Source organism: Theropithecus gelada, chromosome 20 (assembly GCF_003255815.1).
Source record: "Theropithecus gelada isolate Dixy chromosome 20, Tgel_1.0, whole genome shotgun sequence".
NCBI classification, from domain to species: Eukaryota; Metazoa; Chordata; class Mammalia; order Primates; family Cercopithecidae; genus Theropithecus; species Theropithecus gelada.
Window position 1 is genome coordinate 32,290,676 of NC_037688.1, and position 18,236 is coordinate 32,308,911.

The 18,236-nt window shown below is 51.4% G+C and overlaps 1 protein-coding gene across 1 annotated transcript in view; it reads right to left on the reverse strand.

Moving 5' to 3' along the window:
• Positions 1–2,462: 2,462 nt before the first annotated feature.
• FA2H (fatty acid 2-hydroxylase) overlaps positions 2,463–18,236 on the reverse strand; it is a 64,470-nt gene continuing 48,696 nt past the window's right edge. Inside the window, exons 3-7 of the mRNA XM_025370441.1 lie at positions 16,652–16,794; positions 15,605–15,711; positions 8,517–8,689; positions 5,945–6,197; positions 2,463–3,790 (exon numbers count right to left, since the gene is read on the reverse strand). Of these exons, the coding sequence (XP_025226226.1) occupies positions 3,711–3,790; positions 5,945–6,197; positions 8,517–8,689; positions 15,605–15,711; positions 16,652–16,794 (756 nt within the window). The 3' untranslated portion in view covers positions 2,463–3,710. The remainder of the gene's footprint in view (positions 3,791–5,944; positions 6,198–8,516; positions 8,690–15,604; positions 15,712–16,651; positions 16,795–18,236) is intronic.

The following is an 18,236-nucleotide window of genomic DNA, read 5'->3' on the forward strand; positions in this document are numbered from 1 at the left end:
AGATGCTCACTGAGGTGGGGGCTGCTCCGTGAGCACTAACTGCTTGGGGATTGCGGGCTTCATGGCCTTCCTGTATTTTGCCCTGCTGTGAAAACCCAGGCAATATGGCCGGGTGCAGGGGCTCATGCCTGTAATCCAAGCACTTTGGGAGGCTGAGGTGGGAGGATTGCCTGATTTCAGGAGTTTGAGACCAGCCTGTACAACATGGTGAAACCCCCTCTCTACTAAAAGTACAAAAATTATCAGGCATGGTGGTGCGCACCTGTAGTCCCAGTTACTCGGGAGGCTGAGGCAGGAGAATGGCGTGAACCCGGGAGGCGGAGCTTGCAGTGAGCCGAGATCGCGCCACTGCACTCCAGCCTGGGCAACAGAGTGAGACTCCGTCTCAAAAAAAAAAAGAAAAAGAAAGAAAGAAAATGCAGGCAATGACCCCTCCACACTCTCAAGTGCCTGTGAGGTGGGACTTGCTCTCTCTCCAAAAGGCCTTGTGGATACTCCCAACCCCACTGGACAGTTACAGCAGCGCAATGGGGGGCTCTGGGAGAATCTGTCAGATTTTCACCAATTGGACTTTCCATTAATAAGTGGGCTTGGTTTCGTGTTGTCACTTTTTTTCTAACTCTTCTCATTACCATGCTATAAACTCACTTATTTTTTGGCCTTTCTTTTTAGTTTTGTTTTACTCCCTTTTTTTCTTTTGAGACAGGGTCTCATTCTGTTGCCCAGGCTGGAATGCAGTGGTGTGATCACAGCTCACTGCAGCCTCAAACTCCTGGGCACAGGAGGTGATCCTCCCACCTCAGTCTTCCAAGTAGCTGGGACTACAGGTGTGCACTACCACACTCAGGTAATTTTCCTTATTTTTGGTAGAGATGGAGTCTCACTATGTTGCCCAAGCTGGTCTCAAATTCCTGAGCTAAAGCAATCTGCCTGCCTTGGCCTCCTAAAGTGTTGGGATTATAGGCATAAGCCTCCATGCCTGGTCTGTTTCACTATTTTTTTATTTTTGGTGTTGTTGTTGTTGTCGTTGTTGTTTTTGAGATGGAGTCTTGCTCTGCCACCCAGGCTGGAGTGCAGTGGCACAATCTCAGCTCACTGCAACCTCTGCCTCCCAGGTTCAAGGGATTCTCCTGCCTCTGTCTCCTGAGTAGCTGGGATTACAGGTGCCCGCCACCACGCCCGGCTAATTTTTGTATTTTTAGTAGAGACGGGGTTTCACCATGTTGGCCAGGCTGGTCTCGAACTGCTGACCTCAAGTGATCCACTCGCCTCGGCCTCCCAAAATGCTAGAATTACAGGTGTGAGCCACTGCGCCCGGCCTGTTTCACTCTTCTTAAATAAAATTTTCAATTTTTTTTTTTTCCCTAAATCTTGCTCACCTTAGGCTTTTTCTCCCGCTGTGGCCATGTGTGTTTACACTCGTGGACTCCGCCTGTGTTCCTCGTCTGCTTTCCTCCCCCTGGGTGTGATGGTCCAGGGTGAGCTGCTCAGCTCCATCAGTAAATGTGCTCAGCTCCATCAGTAAATGTGCTCAGCTCCATCAGTAAATGAAGGTTCTGAGTTCTGCTGCTTGGACCATCTGGGTTCCAGGGACAGGCTTCAGGGACTCGAGTGTGGGTGGCTCCAGACAGGTCCTACTTATCTTCAGGCTGGGAGCTGCAGGCATAAAGCTGCCCCTATGAGTGCCAGAGCAGGGAGATACAGCACAGTTTGGGGCGACCTTCCTGAGCTTCCCAACATCAGCTTGTTCTGCTTCTGTGTCCTCAGACAGGCGAGTTCAGGGCCAACCCCCTTGGACCTACTGAACTAGACCCTGAGTGCAAGGCCTTGGAGCTGCACTTTGACACCTTCCTAGGTGGTTCTGATAGGGCAGCAGAAAAAGACAAGCAACAGTTTCACGGAGACTGAGCTGCCTGAGGTTCTAGTTCCCACTATGGGGATTTGTTGCTGGAGCCTTTCTCCCTGTTTTAGGAAAGTCAACTAGAAGCTCAGTTGGGGTTAAACTTCAGAAGAGATCCCTCCCCAGCAGTGGATCAAAGTGGTTTGTGGCACAATGCATCCCAGGTGCAAGCAATAAGAGGAGATGCTGTCTGCAGAGAATTTAGAAACAGAATAAAGCTGAGTGAGAGAATAAGAGTAGTCAGCTTCTTTCTTTTGTTTTTATTTTGTCTTGTTTTCTTTTCTTGTTAGATATGGAGTTTTGCTATGTTGGGCAGGTCTGTCTTGAACACCTGGCCTCAAACGATCCTCCCTACTTGGCCTCCCAAAGTGTTGGGATTACAGTCAGGTGCCATCGCGCCCAGCTGAGAGTTGGTCAGCTTTCAATTATCACCATGCCCCAGCAATTCTACCCACCCTGGTCAGGGCTAAAATCTCCCTCCCTGGGGACCGAACCCCGCCCCTCCACCCCTCCCCACACCACTGCCCCTTCCCAACCACGAGGGAGTCTGATGAACAACTCATTTTTGTTGGTTTCTTTTCAGTGTTTTATTTTTCAAAATATACAATTTTTTATTTCACAACTGTAGTTTTGTATATTTATTCCAAAATCTTTAAATAGCTCTGCAGTAAACAGTACAAATCACAAGGTTTGTCAAACTGCTTCTTTTTAGCCTTTACACTCGGCGAGTTTTTTTTTTTTTAGGTTTCAAGTAGTAATGGTTTGTGGGTGAGAAAGGAACCAAAAACAGGAGGAAACCATGTTTTTTACATAAACTCAACACGTAGGATTAGAAAGGGCCGTCTGACCAGCTCCTTGGTCTGGGACCAGACTAAGAACACGTGTCTGGTTTATAAATAAGACCGTCCTGGGAGCAGCGAGGGTTTTGGTTATGAGGAGGAAGGGGCAGGAACCTCATCTGCGGAGGCTGGGAGGCAGGGGGAGGTGAGGCACTGAGGGGAGGCTACTTCTGGGGAGGCCCGAGTGGGGGGCCGAGCCCACCTGTGCAGGGTGGAGGCCAAGAATGGCTGGGGTCGGGGTGGGGCTGCCACCAGTGGAGAAGGCTCCTCAGCCTCCCTTGGGGAGAAGGGCTGTGATTCTGGAGGCAGGGGAGGGACGGCTAGAGAAGCTGCCAGGTCCTAAAGAAAGCGGCTGGGACTCCTGCCAGCCACCCTGGGCCCAACGGCACAGGTAGCTGGCAGGGCCAGAGGGGCTGCCCCAGGGTCTGGGGTGGACTGTGGGAGGCATCATGCTGTCTCGTCTTGTGAGAGCTCTTTGTCCACCTCAGAGCCACCAAAGCCTCCCCAGAAAGGACAGCAGGGAGGACAGGGCCCACAGGTCCCACAGACCCACTCCTGATTATGAACACACAGCTGTGCCATGCAGGCAGCTCCTAGGCAGTCCATGACGCTAAGGCACAAGGGTGACACAGGTGGCCACGAGGAGTCAGTTTTCTTCATTTCCCCTTGAGGCTGCTACCTGTGGCCAGGTCCTGAAGCAGTCCTGTGGGCTGAGCTCTAGGCAGGGACGCTCCAGGAAGAAGAGGGTCACCAAGGGCCACCTGGCCACCAAGTGGATGTGACCCTCCTGCTAGGGGTCAGGAGGGTGGTCCTGCCTCAGGGCCCCCTAGGCACCTTCCACTAGGCTGCAGGGCCGGACAGAGCCCATCCCGCCTGGCCAAGTCAACCTTCTTAGTGGGGTCTGGATGGCGGGTGGGGGTTGGGAAGGGGCCAGGGCCGGGCTGAGGGCAGGACAGAGCGGGTGGGAGTTGTCACTTCGTCTTCAGGTGGGGTTTCTCTGGAATGAGGGTGTGGAAACAGTAATCCCACAATTTAGTGCTGATGCCAAATCCTAGAGAGGGAGACAACAGGGGAGACGATGAGGCATTGAAGGAGCAGGCGTGCACTGGCTTGGGAAGGGTGCCAGGGTAGGGATAATAGGTGGAGACAATGTCAATATCTGTCCCCTTGGCCTTCCCAACCCCCAAGGTCATCCTGGCAGAAGTCAAGGCCGGGGAACCTGTGTTTTTTATTGTCTCCAGCATGAAGCTGGAATAAACCTCAATTCCTTATCTGGCCTGTGTTTCTAGGTTACCTGGCCCCCACCCACCCCCCACCTCCATCTTCTTCCCCTTCCTTTTGGACCAAGTTCATTCCTGCCTCAGGGCTTTGCACCAGTCACTCCTGGGATGCCAGATGCTGGTTTCTCTTCATTAGGGTCTCAGCTCTAATTGCACCTCTGCAATGACACCTGGACCATTTAATCTCTCTGCTGTCCAACTAGCCCCTAGCCACACGTGGCTACTGAGCACTAGAAATGTGGCTAGAGCTCCAGAGAAACTGAATTTCTAACTTCATTTAATTCTGATGAATTAACATGTCAATGTAAAAACTGATGCTTGATTCAGTTACTGGAATTTTTAAATTTTTATTTATTTTTATTTATTTATTTATTTTTGAGACGGAGTTTCGCTCCTGTTGCCCAGGCTGGAGTGCAGTGACATGATCTCGGCTCACTGCAACCTCCGCCTCCTGGATCCAAGAGATTCTCCTTCCTCAGCCTCCTGAGTAGCTGGGATTACAGGTGCGCACCACCACATCCAGCTAATTTTTTGTATTTTTAGTAGAGAGGGGGTTTCACCATGTTGGCCAGGCTGGTCCTGAACTCCTGACCTCACGTGATCCGCCCACCTCGGCCTCCTAAAGTGTGTTACTGGACAATTTTTAAGCATGTTTGGAGCAACTTACCTATGTGAACTACTGTTTGCAAATTTATAAAATCTAGATACGGATCTAGTATTTCCAGTGAAACTTTAGTATCTGAATTGATACGGATCTAGTATTTCCAGTGAAACTTTAGCATCTGAATTGAGATGTGCTGTAAGTGCAAAATACACCTTAGATTTCAAAGACATAGTATAAGAGTTGCTAATGACTTTTTTTTAAGAAAGAGACTTTACAAAAAGGGTCTCGCTCTGTCACCCAGGCTGGGGTGCGGTGGCATCATCATAGCTCATTACTGCCTCAAACTCCTGGGCTCAAATGATCCTCTTGCCTCAACCTTCTAGGTAGCTGAGATTACAGGTGCACATCACCACACCCGGATAATTAAAAATTGTTTATGTAGAGACAAGGTCTTGCTGTGTTTCCCAGACTGGTCTGGAACTCCTGGCTTCAAGCAATCCCCTGCCTCAGCCTCCCATAGTGCTGGGATTATAGGCCTGAGCCACTGCGCCCAGCCATTGATGATTTTTTAATGTTGATTACATGTTGAAATAATAATTTGCTTATATTGGGTTAAGTAAATGTTATTAAAATTCTTTTCATCTGTTTATTTTCATGTCTTAGTGTGGCCACTAGAAAATTTAAAATCACTTATGTGGCCCACATAATATTTCAATGGAAATCGCTGGACCCCTCCCACTACCTATGTGATATTCCATCACCTTGATTTATTTTCTTCTTCTTCTTCTTCTTCTTCTTTTTTTTTTTTAAGACAGAGCCTTGCTCTGTCACCCAGCCTGGAGTGCAGTGGTGCAATCTTAGCTCACTGTAGCCTCTGCCTCCTGGATTCAAGCTATTCTCACGCCTCAGCCTCCCAAGTAGCTGAGATTACAGGTAGGCACCACCACACCCTACTAATTTTCGTATTTTTAGTGGAGACAGGTTTCACCATGTTGGCCAGGCTGGTCCCAAACTCCTGACCTCAAGTGATCCACCTGCCTCAGCCTCCCAATCCCCTTGGCTGGGATTACAGGTGTGAGCCATCGCGCCTGGCCCCTTTATTTTCTTTATGGCATTTATCTCAGTTCGAAATCTTTGCCATTTATTGATATCCTTGCCTGTCTCTGCACAGCTGTCTGCACCAGGGAAGAGGGTAGAGGGAACCCTCTGTATATGCCCAGTACATGGAACGGTGCCTCGCCGTTCCCAGGAGCTCAATGGTAGTTGGCAAATAAATCAATGAACACACATAGGGAACTGGGAAACCCAGGCCCATCCTCACCTGACTTCTGATGTGCAAAGTGGTGCTTGACGTGGTGGGCCTTCAGGTTGTACAGGTAGGAGCCCCTGTGCGGCGAGCCAAAGTGCAGGTAGTAATGGGTCATGTCGTAGAGGACATAGCCCAGAAGGCCCCCCGCAAACACAGTGCCCCCCACCGCCTCGGGCAGGATGAGCTGCAGGCACAAGTAGAAGACGCCGATCACCAGGGAGGCTGGCACAGGGGGGAAGACCAGGCGGGAGCCGTCGAAGGGTGCCTGCAGATGGAGAGGCTTGGGCGTCAGGAGGCAGCCAGGGGCCTTGGCAGCTGGCCAAGCTCGGGCCGCTCCCTGCAGAGGACAGGGACAGAGCGGCCCAGACATTCCACTGCATAGGCTTGGCACTTTTGGTGGCTTTGGGGAGGGCGGGCCACGTCTGGAAGACCTAGAGAGATCGTCTTACTCCCCATTTGCGAGCCAGGAAGGTACCTGGCAGATTGCAGAGGAACATAGGATGGGCAGGGTGTGCTGGCAGCTCAGCACCCATCTCATGCTCTAGAGGCCACTGTGACTCTGGAATTTGTCAGGTGCTAGACAGATATCCCATCCCTAAATGCCATGCCCCTGGCTAGAGGGGCATTCTGGAGAAGGCACCTAGACTGAGGCCTGATGTTGTCTGGGTGAGCAAGGCACTGAGGGCGGCTGAGGTTAATGCAGCCTCTGTGGTGGGATGACCCTGAAGTGTCACTAGAGGTGTCCTCTCCACCCCCATGTCCAAACAGGAGGCCTTTTTTGTTCCAAGGGGGTGTCGCCACAGTGAACCAGCGAACACTGCTTTACCATGGCCCTTGAGCTTCAGAAGCCAAGGGCCTGGCGTAGAGGTGAGATCTTAGCTATGGCTTGGTCAGGATTCTGAGAAGAGAATCCTGCAGCCTCTCTGGGCTGGAGGAGAGAGAGAGAAAGCAGGTGACAGCGACAGTGAGATGCTGGTGTGGGCCTCCCTCCCTTCAGACCCAGAACAACAGGACCAGTGGTGTGCTGGAAAACCAGCTCTCAGGAAAAGGAGGAAGGGAGAGAGCTGGGGAACGAGGGAGGGGGAAATAAAAGGAGCGGGGGAGAGCCCTGATTGGTAGCGTTTGCTAATTCCTGCGGTGTAAAAACTCCTGCCCTGGTGCTTTCGAGCGCCCAGGTGGCATCACTGGAACGGAAACAGGAAAGGATGTGCACAGGTGCTCTTGTGAGCTGGCATGGGCCAGCTCCAGGTCACAGCTGGATCAGGATCCTTAGATGGATAGGTTTGGGGATCTGAGAACACGTTCCTGATTGGAGCCCACGTGGCTACAGGCCACACAATCTCCTGGGGTCCTTGTGGTGTGGCAGCAGGGGACTGGACAGACTGGGGTGGAAATGTCTCAGGAGAGCAAGCCTGAGACAGCCCCTGGGGCCCCAGAATAGCCTGAGCAGGTCTCCAGAAGGTTCTTGTGCCCCTGTGGGTTGGAAAGACAGCTGACAGGGCAGTGGATCTGAAAAGGCTTCACAAACGGGGCAAGGGACGCAGCAGAGGTGCAGTGAGCTCTGGAGAGCAGAGGCCAGGGGAGGCTGGAGGACACAGGCCAGGCCCGGGCGCGCTACCTCTGACAGTATACCTGAGGGGCACCCACCCCGATTCTGGCCCCTAGGAAAGCCCCCTAGGATGCAGATCAACTCTGGGGAGAGCCGGGGGGACCACAGCCGACCACCCTGAGAACTCCCAGGTGGCCGATTAAACCCTGAATTGGCTCATCGAGATGAACCGGATTAAGTTGCTGCTGGGAAACCAAGATGAAACCCACGTTCAGTTTCAGCAACATCAGGGTCTAAACTGGTGTCCTGAAAGTATCATATCTGCCACATTTTCTGTGATTTACGCCCATCAGAGAACAGTGTGTGGAGACCAGCCGGGGAACAGCCTGGGACGGGCCAAGGAGAGCACAGTGCACGGACAGAGAGGCAGTGGGGGGTACGGGGGAGGCAGCTTCCTTTGGGCAGACCTGTCTTCTAGGGCCAGCTTCTGGGACTGTCGTGGAGTCCTTGAAGGGCCTCAGGGGAAGGGTGATTGAAAGCGCAGACTCTGGAATCCCCAGAATGGGGTACGACATCCTGGCTGTGCCAAATGTGACCTGGGGCAAGTTCCTTAGTTCCCCTAGGCCTCAGTCTGCTGCTCTGTGGAACAGGGAGAACGATGGGACTGTTTTCAGGACAGGCTCCAGGAGAACAAGGCTTTTTGTTGTTTTGTTCAATGATGTCTAGAACAGTGTCTTGCACACAGGAGGCACTCACTGGGCACTTGCTGAATGAATGAACGAATGAATGAGTTGTTTCGAGGATTAAAGGCGATGCGTAAACAAGGTGCAGAGGGCCTGGGGTCCACACTGTCCCTGCCTGGCTCAGGTTCGGATGCCCAACCCAGTTGCCCCCGTGAATCACATCAAACATCCTGTTGCTCCCAACCCACAGCCAGACTCCCAGGAGGCTCCGCAGCACCTGAAGCTGCCATCGGCTGCCGGGCCCCCTCGCGCTGCACATGCTAGTTCCGGGCTGGGACCCCACCCCACTCACCTTGTGGTGCTGGCCATGCATGACGAAGTGCAGCATGATGAGGTAATAGCTGTCGCTGGGGGGCTTCATGTGGAACAGGAAGCGGTGGATGAGGTACTCGATGAGGCTCCAGAGGAATATCCCCAGCATGAAGAGCCCAGGGAACATGGACTTGGGCACTGCCAGCGCGTACTCTGCAGGGTGGCAGGGAGAGCGAGGTGAGGACCGGTGCACAGCAGCCTGGTAGCTCCACGTATCCCCACCTCACCATCCCCATCAGCTTGGGAGCTGCTGCTCTCTGTTGGACAGCTACTGGGCCAGGCCATACTGCTGGGGCCCTTGGGTCAAAATGGGAAGGAGGCTGCAGGGCTCTGGTCTGGGTCTGGGGGTCCTTTACAGGAGTGATGGGCCACTGGTTGGAGGCCTGATGTCCTCTTTACAGAGGCTGTGGGAGGAGTGGCTGTGGCTGGGGCTGGGCCTTTACCTGGAAGGGTGACCTTGCCCCAAGGACATTGGAGACGACGCTCCTGAGCCAGGGCGCTGTTATTATTATTTTGAGACAAGGTCTCTCTGTCTCCCAGGTTGGAAGACTGGAGTGCTGGAGTGCAGTGGAGTGACTGCAGCTTACTGCAGCCTCGCCTTCCTAGGCTCAAGCGATCCTTCCACCTCAGCCTCTCAAGTAGCTGGGATCATGGGTGCATGCCACCGCACCCAGCTAATTTTTAATTTAATTTATTTTTATTTTTTATATTTTTTGTAGAGACAAGATCTTGCTATGTTGCCCAGGCTGGCCTCAAACTCCTGGACTCAAACAATTCTCTCGCCCTGGCCTCCCAAAGTGCTGAGATAGCCACTGTGCCCGGCCTTCAGGGTGTTAATGATGGAAAGTGTGAACCACCAGGGACTGTGGGGTAGGAAGGACAAGAAAAAACAAGCACTGAGATCTCAACAGACAAGACCTGAAATCATAGCACAGGAGGAAGATGTGAGAACACTGAAGATGATCAGCCTGGGTGGAGAGGAGAAGACTGGAGACAGGGGCACCATCTTCAAGCACAAGTTTCCCACCACCCTCTGGAGACAGTCTGCAGTCCTAGCCGCTTTCAGCTCTTTCCTCCACCTCATTCATTCTTTGACCTCATGGAGATTTCAGCTCTCGTTCCTGTTTTCCCCATATTCATCCTCATCTTTTTTTTTTTTTTGAGATAGAGTCTTGCTCTGTTGCCTAGGCTGGAGTGCCGTGGTGTGATCTGAGCTCACTGCAACTTCCACCTCCCGGGTTCAAGCCATTCTCCTGCCTCAGCTGCCCGAGTAGCTGGGATTACAGGTGTGCGCCACCATACCTGGCTAATTTTTATACTTTTAGTAGAGATGGGGTTTCACCATGTTGTCCAGGCTGGTCTTGAACTCCTGACCTCAAGGGATCTGCCCACTTCAGCCTCCCAAATTGCTGGGATTACAGACGTGAGCCACCGTGCCTGGCCCATCCTCATCCTCTTAGCTTTCTTTTCTCCACAAACCATAGCTTTGGCCATATCTTCTCTCTTCTTAAATAACACCTTTATCAAAATCTAATTCACATCCATATAATTAATCCAAATAAAATATATAATTCAGTGCTTTTGAGTACATTCACAGAGTTGTTAAACCATCACCCCAGTCAATTTTACAACATTTTTATCACTTCCCCCCAAACCCCTGTACCCATTAGCAACCACTCTCCTTTTCTCTCAGACCCTCCCAACCCTAGGAAGCCACAGGTCTACTTTCTCTTTGTTGAATTTGCCTATTCTGAACATTTCACATCAATTGAATCATATGATGTATGGTCTTTTATGACTGGCTTCTCCTACCAAATATATTCAAGGTTCACCCATGTTGTAGCATGTACTAGAACTCCATTCCTTTTTAAGGCTGAATGATATTCAAAATGTATTCGTCCATCCATTAGTTGAGGGACACCTGGGCTGTTGGTAGCTCTTGGCAATGGTGAATAGTGCTGCTATGCACATTCGTGTAGAGGTTTCGGTGTGAACAGATGTTGTCCTTTCTCTTGGGTACAAGCCCAGGAGTGGTACTGTTGAGTTGTATCATAACTCTATGTTTAACCTTTTGAGGAACAGCCAGACTGTTTTCCAAAGCTAGCCATTCTCTTTCTTTCTTTGTGAGGCAGAGTTTTGCTCTTGTCACCCAGGCTGGAGTGCAATGGCACGATCTCGGCTCACTGCAACTTCTGCCTCCCAGGTTCAAGTGATTCTCCTGCCTCAGCCTCCCGGGTAGCTGGGATTATAGGCACCCACCACCATGTCCAGCTAATTTTTGTATTTTTAGTAGAGACGGGGTTTCACCATGTTGGTCAGGCTGGTCTCGAACTCCTGACCTCAAGTGATCCACCCACCTCGGCCTCCCAGAATGCTGGGATTACAGGCGTGAGCCACGACACTTGGCCTAGTCATTCTCTTTTAACCCCTATTCCATCTCCGTCACCTGCACCCATGAACCCTCACCCCTGGGTCAGCGTGGGAACCTTTCTCTGTACCCATACCCTAGCTGCTGGGCATGGAGAGTCACACGGCTGTGGGTCTGGCACCTTTGACCTCTGTAAGACCCTAGACCCAGCCTGATGGATGATCCCTGTGCATCGTCAAGTCCAGCTCCCTCCCCACTGCCCTTGAACATTCTCTACTCCCCTTTACTGCCTCTCCTTCCATCCAGACTCCTACTTCACAGAGAAGAGAGGCCCTGGGCTTGGGGATGAACTATCCCCTCCACATACTCCCCCCAACTTCCAAGCACACCACATTCTGCCGGTACCCTGGTGCATCCTCCTTGTTTCTCAGGGCAGAGGCATGCACCGGCACGCGGGCGCTGGATGCTCAGAGCAACAATAACAGCAGATGTGTCCTCACTGATTCCTGTGTGCCAGGCACCCTTCAAGAGTGTTCCATGGATTACTTTCTATTTCATCTCACCACAGCCTTACAAGGGAAGTCCTGCATTGCCTGCATGAGTGAGGACGTGGAGGCCCAAAGTCCATGACTTGCCAGACTCCCCCTGTTCGGCAGTGCAAAGCCCTCAGCCGCCTCCTCCCATCCTCCCTCCCAAGGGACTCCTCTGGGCTCCTTCAGTCTCTCCTTTTCTCCTGGCTCTTCTGCTCATCTTTCTGAGCGAGGCAAGACTTTCCCATCATGGACTCAGCCCCTTCTTCATCAAGGCTCTGAAAAAGCCAGGCTAGGCTGGACATGGAGGCTCATGTCTGTAATCTCAAAGTGGCTGAGGTGGGAGGACCGTTTGAGCCCAGGAGTTTGAGGCCGACCTGGGCAACACAGTGAGACCCTGCCTCAACAAAAAGTAAAAAAATTAGCTGCGAGTGGTGGCTCATGCCTGTAGTCCCAGCTACTGAGAAGGCTGAGGCAGGGGGATCACTTGAGCCCAGTAGTTCAAGCCTGCAGTGAGCTGTGATTGCACCACTGCACTCCAGCCTGGATGACAGAGCAAGACCATGTCTCAAAAAGAAAAAAGAAAAAAAGGGTAGTTTGGACTCATGGCTCCACTTTGCCACTTCCCATCGACTTGTCAAGTCCTTAAAAATCTGTCTTCTGGGCCAGATGCAGTGGCTCATGCCTGTAATTGCAGCACTTTGGGAGGCCGAGGTGGGCGGATCAGCTGAGGCTGGGAGTTCGAGACCAGCCTGACAAACACGGTGAAACCCCATCCGTAAAAATACAAAAATTAGCTGGGCATGGTGGCGCATGCCTGTAATCTCAGCTTCCCGGGAGGCAGAGGTTGTGGTGAGCCAAGATTGTGCCATTGCACTCCAGCATGGGCAATAAGAGTGAAACTCCATCTCAAAAAAAAAAAAAATCTGTCTTCTGCCCCAAACCACCAGAACTTCAAAGGCTATTCATGATGTCTTTCTTGCCAAATCTAAGCAATTTTTTCAGTCCACCTCTAACCTAGCTGTGGCATAAGACATTAACACTACTCTCTTCTTCAATCTGCAACTGCCTAGGCATTTAACCTAAGGCTTATGAATATCTAAGGGTCCTAAGTTGGATTACAGGGTGTCTGTGAACTTGCTGATATATCAAATTGTACATCTATGGGCATGTTTCCTCTGTAGTGTGTCCACAGTTTCTCAAATTCTCAAAAGATCTGGGAGCAGTAAGGTCGGAATCCATAGCTCCACCTTCTGCCTGCTGCCACACTTGGCTTTTCTCCTCTTCTCTGGATCCTCCTGCTCAGGCTCCATCTTGGAAACTCTGCCTCTGTCCCCAGGGTCCAAGCCTGGACCCTCTGCCTCTCAGCTCAATCCCTTCCTCTCCCACGTGCTGACGACCAAATCTCTATACCAACTCCACCGAGCTCTACACCAACTCCACCGTGGGTGGCCACTCCCTACTGGACAGCCCCATGTGGTTGTCCATACCCCCACCTTGAACACCTCCCAAATGAGGCCAACCATCTTCCTCCTTCTTCCAGCCCACCTCCTCTTGGGTTTCCCTTCTGGGGCACTGGGGTTACTGACATCCACACATTACCAAAGGAGTCAGGTTCAAGTGAGCCCTCTCCCACTGAGTCTTAGCTGGGCTGGGCTGCTTGGTGAGACACCCTGCTTCCAGGGAAGCTCTGATACCTCTGGGGTCCTTCAGGTCACTTCAGTGAAGTGCAGAGAGCACAGGCATTAAATTTGCAGACCTGGCTTCAAATCCTGGCTCGGCACCACCCAGGTGTTACAGTTTTCTCAGGGAAACACCCTACCCATGTTGTAGTTAGGATGGAGGTAACAGAATATCTGATTATATGATGAGTATATATGTCGTATTATATAATAACATTAACATTATATTTTCTTTTCCTTTTTTTTTTTTTTTTTTTTGAGACAGAATCTCACTGTCAGCCAGGCTGGGATGCAGGGGCATGATCTTGGTTCACTGCAACCTCTGCCTCCCGGGTTCAAACGATTCTTCTGCCTCAGCCTCCTGACTAGCTGGGACTACAGGCATGCGCCACCATGCCCAGCTAATTTTTGTATTTTTAGTAGAGACTGGGTTTCACCATGTTGGCCAGGCTTGTTTCAAACTCCTGACCTCAGGTGATCCACCCGCCTAGGTCTCCCAAAGTGCTGGGATTATAGGCGTGAGCTACTGTGCCCGGCCTTAGCTCTCTTATTGGTAAGGAAAGGACTGGACACACGGGAGCACTCTCTGGCACAGACTCAGGTCCTGGCCTCTGTCGGGCCCTGCACACCACCCCACCAGAGGCCTGCCTGCCCCTCCTCTCCGGGATGCTGCTCGCTCTAACATGCTCTCAGAAGCTGCTCGGGAGCCATCCTGAGTATGCAGCGCTGCCCCCTCTCCCCTGTCCCCTCGGCTTTTGAAAGCATTTTCATGTGCGCATCTAGGAATGTCAGCCTTGAACTGGTGTCTTCGTTCAGCTTCCACTGCTTCTTGGCACCCTGACTCTTCTGTATTGATTCCAGTGTGTCCTTTGTCCAGCAGCTGCACTGGGACCCCGCCGAGCCTCTCCTTGCCTTGCTTTGTGAGCTCTTATTTTCTCTGCCTGCGGCTTGTGCCTTGCATGACAAGCTGGGGGCTGAAGGAGGCACGTGGCGACATATCTCTCGTGCCCCCATCCCTGGCATCGTGGTCACAGGCTTACTAACCCTCTACACTGGACCTTTATAAGACAGGCACATTTTAGCTCTCTGCCGAGGCCGTGTGGCTGACAGAGCCCTCAAATCATCCTCCTTGCCACACAGGAAAGTCCTCTCCTATAGGTCAAGCCTCTGCCCGCCCCCTCACCCCAGCATCACCCCTGTCTGCCCATCCGGCCGGAGCTGGTACTGAGTGGCATCTCTGCAGGAATCCGGCAGAGGGACCTGGGCCAAAGCTTCAGTGTCCCCTTCCCCCTCCGGCTGCCAGCCCTGGCGGCCCTGCCACTGTTTGTGATTGTTAGGGGAGTGTCGGGCAGACAGTGGGTGATTCAGCGAGCAGGACTTCTGAGCAACAAGCCCTGTGCTGTGCCTGAGCTATTCAGCGTGGGCAGAACAGGACAACCATGGCTCGAGAGATGCCTGCAGTAACCCTCGGTGACCAGGGGCAGCTCTGGGCTGGATCTGGGGGAACTTTCTGCAACTTGCTCAGCCTTGACTCAGGTGGATAAAAGAAGCTCCTGGTGCCGTGACCGCGGCCCCTCTCATCTCAACCATTCAGGCACTTGACTTGCGGACCGCGGGGAAAAGAGGTGCCCCTGGCAGAGTGAGGGCAGCTCAGGAAGCTCATAGCCAGGACAGACAGACCACAGGGCAGGTGGCATGTACCTGGAGGCCCAAGGTAGGCAAGGTGCTTGCCGGGCTGGCTGTCCCAGCGGCCATACCTAAACCCACAGTCATCCTGAAAGACCCAGCTAGAAGCTGGGGCGCACCTGGTATCCACATCCTAGCCACATGACCTTCAACTACTCCCTTGATATATCTGAGGCTCCATTTCCTCAGCTCTAAAAAGGGATAATGACAGGACCCTTCTTATGGGGCTGCTGGGAGGGGTAAATGAGGCAGTCCTGGGAGAGCACATGGCCCTGCACATGGCAAGTGTCCCATAGAGGTTAGTGCGCTGTTACTCCCAGTCTGGGGGTCCGCTGCCTGAACCTTTGCCTTGGACACACTCTAGGACACTCTCAGATCTTTCTCTCCCAAGTTCTCTGCTAATCTGTGCTCGGTTCACAGGCCAGTCTGAGTCTAGCTCTCAGCTGTGTCACCTGACGAAGTGATTTCATTTAGTTTCTTAGCAAAGAATCCCAGATCATGCATTTTTTGGTGTGACACTCAATGAGACGCACTCTCTGTCTCCCTCTTTATTTCTATGCCACCTGATGATTCCATTTAGTTTTTGCTGATGTGTTCTTGGGTTTTGTATCCATTTGTGGGGGTAGATGGGAGTCTGACAAAATTCTTCTTTGGAACACTATTTCTACAGAGAGGCTTCACCAAAAAATGTCTGTGATGTGGTTTGGGGTTCTATGCTCTCAGAAACTCTGGGCCAGGGAAAGCACTGAGGTCTCCTTCCTCTAGGATCCTCAGGGCAAGTCAGGAAAGAACCTGGCATTACCTGTTGTAAATGACGTGAAGAGTCGGACGTTCCCCTGGGCAAAGGTTCGGTAGTAGGACCAGCTGAGGTACAGCACCAGGGGCACCCAGATGATGGGGACACTGTACCTGTAGGAAGGCCGTCAGGGTGAGAGAGATACACATACAGGAGCTTGACAGGGTCCAGCTTTCTTTTCTTTTTTTTTTTTTTTTTTTTTTTTTTGAGATGGAGTTTCGCTCTTGTTGCCCAGGCTGGAGTGCAATGGCGTGATCTTGGCTCACTGCAACCTCTGCCTCCTGGGTTCAAGTGATTCTCCTGCCTCAGCCTCCCAAGTAGCTGGGATTACAGGAATGCGCCACCACACCCAGCTAATTTTGTATTTTTAGTAGAGATGGGGTTTCACCATGTTGTCAGGCTGGTCTCGAACTCACAGACCTCAGGTGATCCACCTGCCTTGGCCTCCCAAAGTGATGGGATTACAGGCGTGAGACACTGTGCCTGGCAGGGTCCAGCTTTCTTAGAGAAACATAACTCAACTGGAGGGGGGACAAGATGACACCAAAGCATATGCAGAATGCCTATGGAGACCTGGGGTCAAAGGGACACTGGTACAGGGAGTGGGGAAGAGAAAAGAGGAGAGAGGAGAGAGGCTGTGAGTCCATCTGCCTCCTGTCTCTGAGATGAATTATTGGCAGAAGAGAACTGTGTCCCCAGCGCTACTGACTCTATGCAAATAGACAGATGCTGACCTCTTGTGGCAGAGGAGCTAATTGCAGGCAAAATTGTTTCCCTGTGCACTGGGGGCAAGAAACTCCTCATAAGAGTCTGGAATAGACCAGGGGTGGCATTCAACGTAGTTTCTGGCTACATGTTGGGTTGTGACCCACCCAGTGGGCAAAACGATGCATAGGGATGAATTATTCCCATCGTGTGTTCCCCCCTCCCTGAGAGCTTTACAGCATAGACCTGGGCTCTGGGGAGGGACCCAATTGCCCCTTCCCTTTCCATATCTGATTGGCACCGTCAGAAGAGAGGGGAAGCCTGCCACAGGCTCAGGGAAGAGCTCACCAGACAGTCTTAGAGAGGCCCTCAATGAGGTCTGAGTGGAAGAGGCGGATGGGCCTGGTCACCGGCTGGTGAACCCACTCATCGTACTTCTCTCCCAAGTGGCCCACCTGCCACAGGAGAGGCTTTTGCCAGTCCACCAGGTCCTGCAAGAGATGAAGCCAAGTGGACATTTGATATTCACATCTTCCCATATTCATTCTCTAATTTCCTCGTTACAGCATCCCAATCCCCTGCTCCTACCTCAGCTCATGTGATCTGTGTGGGACCACCCACCCTCCTGCTTCAGTGATCAAGAACTGACCAAGTTGCTCATCTCAGTCCCCAGCCACAGCAATAGGATCCAGTAAAGGTTTGCGACCTAAGCTGGTGTGATGAGGCATCAGACACTCCCTCTTTCTGTTGGACGTGCTAAATCGGCAGGGCATGAGCCTGGATTTACTAGCAGAGCCTGCCAGAAGACACCACCAGAACAGAAGATGGCCAAACCAAGAGCTAGAGAGACAGAATCCCAGTGATGATATCTGAGCATCCAGATTCAGCCACATCTGAAGTTTAAAGTCTTGCTCAGGACTCTTGAGGTACAGGAGGCAACACATTTTGTATCAGGAATGAAGTGAGCTCTTTTCCCAGGCTTTCTTCTTGGTGTTGGCCTGGGTAATTAATTAATTCAATCATTTATTCAGCAATTCATTTAATATTTTATATATATTTAAATGCTAGGTGCTGGGAAGAATCAACAGGAATGAAAGAGGCCAACCTTGTTTCATGTAGCTTAGTGCTTAGACTCTGAAGTCAGGCCTGAGTACACATCCATTTGCCATTTACTGTGTGACTTTAGGAAAATCACTTAACCTCCTTGAGCCTCAGTTTCCCCAGCTATAAAATGGAAGTAATTGTTGGTGGCAGTAGCTCATGCCTGTAAACTCTGCATTTTGGGAGGCTGAGCCAGGATAACTGCTTGAGGCCAGTAGTTCGAGACCAGCCTGGGCAATATTTTGAGACTCCATCTCTACAAAAATAAAAAAATACGGTACCTGCATTAAGTGCTCAGTGAGATGTGGCATGCCAAGTAAGGATAGTTTAGTGGAGACACAAAGCAGGCTGAGATCCAGAGGCAGAATGGCTGGCACAAATGCCCGGGTCAGGGTAGGCGAGGAGGGCTTTGCAGAGGACCTGGGGTTTGGGGTGGAGTTCACCAACATGGAGGATTTGACAAGGGGGAGAGAAGAAGGGATGGCGGGGAGTGTGGGCACAGATGTAAAGTTGAATATGGTTGTGGCCTTTCTGGCACCTTAACAGTGCTCTGTGGGCAGCAGGAGGAAAGCTGCTGAAGGCTCAGAGGATGGAACACCCTGTACCACACCCAGGAGTTGCTTATTCTCCAGGCCTGTTGTCTCCAAGGCAAGGATGTACACCTACCCCATTGGTACTCACAGGTTAATCCCCAGAGGCAGGAAGAAAATATTAACCACCCTATTTCTATTTCTATTATTTCTATTTATTTGTGTTTGTAATATATTTATCTCTTTTTTCTTTTTCTTTCTTTTCTTTTCTTTTTTTTTTTTTTTTTTTTTTTTTTTTTTTT